The sequence below is a fragment of the Panicum virgatum genome, unplaced genomic scaffold, assembly GCF_016808335.1.
Source record: "Panicum virgatum strain AP13 unplaced genomic scaffold, P.virgatum_v5 scaffold_5048, whole genome shotgun sequence".
Classification (NCBI taxonomy): domain Eukaryota; kingdom Viridiplantae; phylum Streptophyta; class Magnoliopsida; order Poales; family Poaceae; genus Panicum; species Panicum virgatum.
Window position 1 is genome coordinate 10,422 of NW_024376458.1, and position 9,213 is coordinate 19,634.

General features: G+C 43.6%; 1 protein-coding gene across 1 annotated transcript; it reads left to right on the forward strand.

The window, feature by feature from the left end:
• Positions 1 to 947: 947 nt before the first annotated feature.
• On the forward strand, positions 948 to 2,207 carry LOC120694336. Its single transcript, XM_039977476.1, has one exon. The coding sequence runs from the start codon at positions 948 to 950 to the stop codon at positions 2,205 to 2,207; it is 1,260 nt and encodes a 419-aa protein (XP_039833410.1).
• Positions 2,208 to 9,213: the final 7,006 nt, after the last annotated feature.

Consider the following 9,213-nt stretch of genomic DNA (forward strand, 5'->3'; position numbering starts at 1 on the left):
TGTATGAAATATTGCTTATTCTCGTCGGTTGTTGCACGGATTCCGCCGACGGGAGTTAATTTAATGTGATTAGAGTTTGTTTTATATTATTGATAATGATTAGTGTAAATACACTATATGATGATGGATACTGTTAGTTAATTTTAACATGGTTAGAGTTAGTTTTGTTTGGTTGGGGATTGATTGGTAGCTATAAATATATGGCATGCATGATTGGGGGTAGTTTTATATTGTGAAGTCTAATGCTAGTTACTTGAAACGTTGATTAAAGTTAGTATTGTGTAGTTAGCTAGCAGTAGCATGATTACATGTTGTTTACATATTTTATTACTATTGTTGTTGCTCTAACATGTAAAATATCAATAATACTCCTGTTTCATTTATGTTTCCTTTAATCATACATTGCACGCAGTTAGGGTTTTGAAACCTATGCATCACCCGTTTCGGACCGGGTGAGATGTGCCGGTCTGGAATTGTACCTTTTTTGGACAGCCTCGGGGTGGCCGATAGAGTGTGGTGTTTATGATGGCCCTGGAGTGCTGAGGCAAAATTTCGGGGGCATAACCTTGTTGTTCTCCACTGCACCAAATCGGGCATGCAGATGGAGAGCAGTGGGGTTATGCTGCCAAAATTTTGCATGAGCACTTTAGGCTCATCATAATAAACACACACTCTATCGGGTGCCCTTGGGTGGGTTTAGGACATATCAATTACATATAGATGTAGGGCCGTGATGTGTATAGATGGACGTTTCTTAAGAAATGTGTTGCATCGAACAATATGTAGCTACAAGCATGGGTGACGACTATGGGTGGATGTACGCTGGTTGGAAGAAGGGCAGGTCTCACACAAAGGAATGGTTTGAGAAGACTCAGCAGTTTGTGGACCATGCTTACTAAAAGCCACCACACGGCGTGATTAAATGCCCATGCAACAAATGCCAGAACATGGTGGCCTATGACAAGAACCAAGTCACGCTACACCTATGCAAGAATGGGTTCGTGCCAGGATATGACGAATGGCATTTCCACGGCGAGTCACACAGTAGAGTATCAACACAGATGGAAGTGGATGATGGTGAAGACATTGATAGGTTGGATCAGATGCTTGATGATCTGCAACCAGAGTTTAACCTAGATCGTGAAGATCCGCCTACAAAAGAGGTTCAGGAATTATTTGAACTCCTCCAAGCCTTAGAATATCCTCTACACGGACAGACAACGGTTACAGTCCTCCAATTTGTGACCCATCTAATGGGCATCAAGTCGAAGTTTGCTTTCTCAGGCAATTGTTATAAGGCAATTGTAGACCTGATTTGTGATGTTCTTCTTGCCGATCACAAGGTGCCTAAAGACATGTACCGGTCAAAGAAATTGATAAAGGCTCTTGGAATGCCGTATGAGATGATCGATGTGTGCCCGGACAACTGCATGCTATTTTGGAAGGATCGTGAGAAAGAAAAGAAATGCTTGAAGTGTGGCAAGTCGAGGTACATAGAGGTGGTAAATGAAGATGGGGAGAAGGTGAGCACAAAGAGGGCACATAAGCAGCTTCGATGGATGCGTCTCAGTCCTAGACTAAAACGTTTGTTCCTGGCTAGGAGAATTGCTGAGCGCATGAGGTGGCGCAAAAATCGTAAGGGTCGGGCCGATGGGTTAATGGTGCATCCATCGGATAGCGATGCGTGGAAGGCCCTAGACAGCTTTGATCCAGATTTTGCTAGTGATGAGAGGAATGTTCATATTGGGCTGGCGACAGACGGTTTCATGCCTTTCAATATGACCGCAGCGTCGTACTCATGTTGGCCTATCTTCGCCATCCTGTACAACCTTCCACCTGATCTTTGCATGAAGGATGAGTTCATGATCCTATGCCTCATCATACCTAGGCCTGAGCATCCTGGCATAAAACTCAATGTGATGCTGGAACCATTGATTGAAGAGTTGAAAGAGCTTTGGGCAGGAGTGGAAGCGTATGACACTTACAAGAAGCAGAAATTCAAACTTCGGGCTGCGTATTTGTGGTCCATACATGATTTTCTAGCGTATGGGATCTTTGCTGGGTGGAGAGTTAATGGAAGGCTAGCATGCCCTATTTGTGGAAAAGAAACAGACTGTTTTCGGCTCAATGTTGGTGGCAAGTATTGTTACTTCGATTATCATAGGTGTTTTCTTCCTTTGGACCACCCCTTCAGGCTCCAGGCATAGGAGTTTAGGAAGGACACCGTTGTCACGAAGGGACCACCACAGCGCCGCGATGGGTGGAAATTGCAGAAGAGCTTAGTAAACTGTTCACAAACAATGCTGGAGATGGGTTCGTAGGTTTCGGTGAGACACATAATTGGACTCACAAATGTGGCATGTGGGAACTCTCTTACATGAGGGCATTGATTCTACCGCACAACATCGACGTAATGCACCAAGAACGCAATGTGTGTGTAGCCCTATTTGACACCATTATGGATTTCGGAGGCTCTAAAAAAGATAATTTCAAGGCCCGAGTTGACTTAGCTGAGATATGTAACCGTCCAACTCTTGAGCTAAGAGAAAATGGAGGGAGACCATGTTCTAAATTTTCCTTGAAACCCAATGAACAAAGAGATGTGATGTGGTGAATGAAAGAATTAAAATTCCCTGATGGTTATTGTGCGGGGTTCAGAAGATATGTGAATATGAAAATAATGAAGATAAATGGGTTAAAAAGCCATGATTACCACATAATGATGGAACGACTCATCCCAGTAATGTGCTGTGATTACATTAATGATGAAGTATGGAAAGCGATAGCTGAACTAGCTATTTCTACAGGCAGCTTTGTGCTAAAGAAATCTCAAAAGAGATGATGGAGAAACTAGAGGAATCGATACAAGTGCTTCTTTGCAAGTTGGAAAAAATATTCCTACCGGGTTTCTTCAATCCTATGCAGCATCTTCTAATCCATCTCCCATATGAAGCAAAGGTAGGTGGGGCAGTGCATTATAGGTGGATGTTTTTCATCGAAAGAATGTTGAAGAAGATTAAATCAATGGTGGGCAACAAGGCAAGGGTTGAAGGCTGTATAGCAGAAGAGTGGAAACTTAAGGAGATAGCTTTCTTGACCAGTGGTTACCTTGCAGAAGAGCACAATGTATTTGGCCAGAACCCAACCCCTTCACGAGGTTCGTCGTGCTACGGAGCATGTCAGGCGCCATCCTTCTCTCCTCAGTTGTCTTGAATTCGTCAGTGCCCCTCACTCAGTTCCTCCCCTAGCAGCTTGTCGCCGCCTGGTTCATCGCCGCCGCGCGCTCTTGCCTTGCCGTCCCCGGTGCCAAGATCCCCAAAAGAAGGTTCGCCGACATGCGTGACATCTTCCGCGGTGAATCTTTCCCTCTTCATCGCCTCAGTTCATCGCCACCTCCATCTCATCTAGTTCTTGCATGCAGAGCCGTGCGCCATTCCCGCCATCCGGTTCGTCATCGTCGCGCACCGCAATCCCACAGTACCTGCCATCGATAAGCCCCGGTGAACTTCGCCCGTGCATGGAACACACAGACGACGCACCGCCGTGGCCTCTAACCCTCTGTATCATCATCGCCACCGTCTCATCTCTGGTCCCCGTGCAGATCCGACGCCACCGCCATCCATCGGTTCGCCGCCGCCTCACAACGCCGTCTATCTATCTCTGTCATCAAGAGCCCCACGGTAAGCTTTGCCCAGGCGTGGGACACAAAGAGTACATGTACCTGGACCCCGGTTCCCCTCCCTTCACCCTGCCGCCGTCTCACCCATCTCCCTTTGTGCACAGCCACGAGCCGCCACCACCGTCCGACGTCGTCGAGCCGCCGCCGATCCTGCACCCTTGTCTTGGACCTGTGAGCCGAGGTGAGAAACCCCTAAAATCCTTTCCCATACTCCGTTTGCCCTTCCGCCGCCGGGAATTGCTCACCGTCGCAAGGAATAGCGCCGCCGTCGCTCTAGACCGTCGCGCGCACCCGTAGGCCCTCTCCCCGCCGCCGAAAAGCCCATGGGTGGACTCCCTAGCCCGCAGCGAAGCTCCCTGACCACGCCTACTCGCTCCCGAGCCGCCGACGCACCCAATTGCGCGCACGCCGGTGCTCTGCCGCCGCAATCCAGGGGCGGCGCTGCCCTGTTCCGACGCCCAAGCCGCGCACCTGCCCCTGGCCGTTCGATGAGGATCCGATGGGCAGAGATCAATCAGAGGCCAAGTCAACAAGTCAATACCGGTCAACCCTGCCACTTTTGCTAAAGAGACCCCGTATTTTATGGAAATCAACCCGCGGTCCCTGATTTTTAGGGTTTTGACCCTGCCGCCTCAAATCTATTTACAAACGTGCCCCTGCTCTTCCTGTTTAACTCCATAACCCCTGTATCTTCTCTGTTTTACATCTAGGTCCTTCAAAACTAATACCAGGACCCCTGGAAGTATTATTTTAACTACAAATAGACCCCTGGAACTTATATATTCCATATTTTATTCGTTATAGTTCCGTTTAATGCGATTCTTGAACCGTTAGACTCATAGTGATGCATATAATAGTTTTATGTAGTGTTTGTACATGCTTGGTGTACTGTTTTAGCTTATTTGTATATGTTTGCTTGCATGCTTAGTGTGAATGTGGTGCCACGATTGCTACGTGTAGACGGGGAGCAACCTGTAGATACGGAGAATCAAGTTCGTGATGAGCCTAAGCAGCTATGTTTTGGTTAAAGGCAAGTGTCCCTGATCCTATGTCCTATTCACTTTAATTCACCGCCCTTTAATTAATCTACTGCTCCTATTAAGGTTTTCCTAGCTACTTTGTCCATATTGAAACCTTTGGGGAAAGGGCTGTGATGTTTAGCTTTGCTTACGCTCAACTCATGTTAATCATGTAAACTTGATGTTATTTTAATTACTACTATCACTATGATTAAAACTGGCTTTTTAGCAACATGGAACTGGGGACCTGGTCACACGGCGTTGTGCACCCAGTGTTTCTCCACCCTAAGGGCTGGTTCGCCGAGCGACCTTCCAGGACTTTTAGTGCAACCACATGAGACTGTATGGGCAGTCCTTAGCTGACTAACTAGGTAAACTAGTGGGGTGGCTTGCTTCGCCATCGTGTCGTATGAGGGGCTTTGGTGGGTATAGGCCTTGCTCTACCGAGGGGGTGCATTTGGTTTATTCGATTTGGTTTTGTTAGTCACTACTTGGAGGGGAGTTCTATATTTACTGGGTGTAACCTGTAACAGGCGGGCTACACACTAGGAATCCTAGGTAAAGGCTTCGTAGTGAGATTACCTGCCACTCACCTAGGTAGTGTTTAAAGGGTTTAGCGGCCCTTGGCAAATGGGAAATCACGGCATGTGGGTTTTAAAGGTGTACAACCTCTGCAGGGGGTAAATTAATCTGACATGTTAGCCGTGCTCACGGTCACGAGCGACCTGGAAACCTCAATTGATTAGAGGAAAGTTGGGCTGTGATGATGATGATGCGACCTTTATGGTCATGCTCTTTATTACCGTTATCTTGGTTATGGAATCGGTTAATGCTAATTTTTAATAACTTTAAAAGCAACCAACTAAAAGCAACTGCTTATAAGCCAGTCCACTATGTGCCAGTCCACCTAGCCAAAGGGGACATTTGTTGAGTGCGAAATGTACTCATCCTTGCTATTTTCAAAACAACTACGTTGCATCCATTGCAACTGCTGCTCAGATGGAATAGAGGATGGAGATGATGACATGAAGCTACAACACCCCGATGCTACGGAGCTATGGATCCAGTCGTTAGGAGACAGAGTTGCTAATGACCACGCTTGAGTCTTCGAGGACGATGAGTTCTAGCTTGGTCGAGTTCCCCTGTCAGATGCCTATGAAGGATGGAAGCCCGACGCTGTAGTTACTCTGATCAAGAACGCTTTGATAAGTTATTTGCATTATTATGTAATATTTGCTATGTAATTCCAAGCATTGTGTAATGATATTCACTCTTGTATAATGTAATGTATGTGATTTTGATCCTGGCACATACATTATTTGCATCCGGTGTTTGTTTTTAAAACCGGGTGTGACACTTCGTTAGTTCGACGGTGCCCCCATGCATGCCGTATAGGCAAGAGCCACCGGTCAAGACAGGACCCTCATAGTTTGCCATATAAGATGTACGAGTGGCCCTAATGGCTATTACTGCTTTCTACTAGAGTAGAACTCGAATGGATTGTTAATGAACAAAAATATTAAATATACCGCTAAATATTCTATCCGGTCCATACAAGAGAGCACGTTCTGTATTAATATAAGACATCTATTAAAACAGAAGAAAAGATCTATTATTATAGGGGTATCTTTATTTAGCCCAATGGTTTTTAGTTTTAATCTATATATTTTTCAGTCATAGTCCTGTTACGTACCTTGTCATTATTAAATATATTCTATTAGTTAATTTGTACACAAGATATGGTTATTGAACCTAAATGTTGCAAGGAATACAATGTTTCCTACAAGCTAGGCACTATTGGAATATAATGATGCCTACAAGCTAGGTATTATTGAACTAAAAGCTACAGAAGATATTGATACCTCCTAGCAAAATAAGTACCGCTAACTACCAATGCTGCCAAACAAATGAACATTAGGTATGGAATACACTGGCCGAACTATATAAACACTAACGAAGTAACGATCATTACTACTATATGCTTGTATGTATTATATATTTAAGTAAAAGCTATATACAGAAAAATACTGATGGATTCCTCCAATCTATTATATAAATATTTGAAGATCAAAAGAAGCCACCACGTTCGCCGAGAGGGTCTAGAAATTACCATATTAATCGAAAAAAGAAAAGCTCTTAACCGTTGGATTTTATGAAGATCTAAAGGTCTAGAATTTACCACGTTAATAAAAAAGGAAACTTCTCCACTGTTTAGATTTTATGACATGAAGATCTAACTGCCTATATTAAATAAAAAGCTATATCAAATCCATGTCTCATCCGATTCATTGGTTGATACACATGCTACTCTGACACATGTTAAAAATAGAAATTAAATCTAAGACACATAATTACAAAAAGCAATCGAGACGTAAAGAAACAAAACACATGTATCCGACACTACTGTTGACTCTAACTACAACTCATGTATATTCAGAACTCAGTCTAAAAAAGAACAGTAGAAGGTACACGAAACAGACTCCTCTTCGGACTCGTATATATATTCCCTGCGGTGGTGCACAGAAAACACAAAAAAATGTCCCTTCCAGCAACCCACGGCAAGCACTAGCTCACAAAACCATACTAGACACTCCATCATGGCCTTTCCGACATATACAGCCAAAGAGATCTATCTATTATCGTATACCAGTTTGAGAAGAAAAAAAAAGCGACCACATGTTTGCCAAGAGGGCTTAAAAATTATAACATTAATTGTAAAAAAATCTCTTGACCGTTGAATTTTATAAAATCCAACTGTGTATATTAAATCATATTGCCAAATTAAAGGAAGAAAAAGAAATCCCAACACACTCGGATTTTATGAACATATAGTAGTTCATATTAAATTATATTGTTATGTTAATAACAAAAGAAAAATCATCTATCATTGAATTTTATTAACATTTACTGATCTATAATAAATCATATATTAAATATATAGCAGAATCGGTCGAGAGCCCGTCTGCGTCCATCTCACACATGCATCACGTAGCATTTAGGGCTCTGCCGGCCTTTCCCAGCGCATCGTAGACAATAATGTATTTCTGTATGGTACAGGTTGAACAATAAGACCGCCATGTCCGGCTGGCCCACCGCGCCGCACACTGTCATCACAGCACAATAGACATCATTCAGAGGCAGGCTAACAGCCTCACCTGCCACAGCAGCATCGTGCTCTAATGGTCTATATTAAATCATATCAAATATAAAAGAAAAAAAATCAAACACCAGCTCCGTTGAAACAATATCGTATGTCTCTACCCAGGTGTTAGAGGGGTACTATTTGCGAGACCTATACAACTTGAATAACAAGGCCACCATGTCCGACTTACCCAACGCCCCACACGTTGCCATCACAACATGGTAGGCATCTATAAAACTTATATAGTTGGGGTGCACTCAACTTAATTAACTCCAATTCTCTCTGCATGCAAGTTAGCCACATCATCTCACGTTTATTTAAATAAGAGGAAAATAATATTGAGCACCAAGTTAGTTTTGTTAATTATATCACTGTTTTTAGACTCGATCACCTCATCTAAGCCTTTCTAAGTTGTATATGTAACGTGAATTTTTTTGATGATTATCACTCGAGCCTAAATAATATAAAATTTATAGACGATACATGAAAGAACTACAGAAAGTGGTGGAAATAAATAATTTTGGACCTATTAATTGCTTCATCTACTAGTTCTACATACGTCTGTAATTGAAATCAGTTCCCTTAAGGGCATGAAAACCTATGGTTGAAATTCAACCAAAATAAAGTTTGGTGTGTTTACTATTTCTGCCTACCCTGTGCTGTCTAATTAAGGTGCCTAGCTAGCTTTTCGAATATATCTCTGGTTGCCATGGTCCCTTCACTCGAATGGAAATGCGACCTAACCATCTCTCGGTCGTCCTTGCCTTCGCTTGCTGCCAATGGATTTAAAATATTTTAATTTTTTATCACTATATTGACACAAACAAGGAAATCCTAGTGTTTGGAGAGAAAAATCTCGGAAGATCTCTCTGCTGAGATAAAATAAAATACGCGGGCGTGTCAGTCTACTAGACTGGAGTAAACAAAATGAGAGAACACTAACTTTATTCATATTATTAGAAAAATACAAATACAGGTTTTCATTGTACAAGTGCGCTCCATAGCCTGCAGTTGGGCAAATCCGACTCAGACGATGTGTTCTACCGATTCCCGGGGCCTCAGAAAGCTCCCGCCGGGCCTCCTTGACGTGAGGCGACGTTGAAGCGACCGTTGACTATGGGGCCGTAACTATACCACAGTCAACGAGAGGACCGGCCGGCGGCCGCCTGCTTGACGCGAAGCGACGTTGTACTTAGTGTCCGTGAAGATGATCGTATAGTATATGAACGAGTGGTCGCATGCTGGCCGTATATACATGTTGACCGTATTCTTGTCCAGGACCAGGAGGGCTCGGCCATGTCACGTATATGGGGCCACGTAGGCACCCGTTGGAGCAGCTAGCTTGTTTCTTCGTCATCATCCTCGCTCGCATC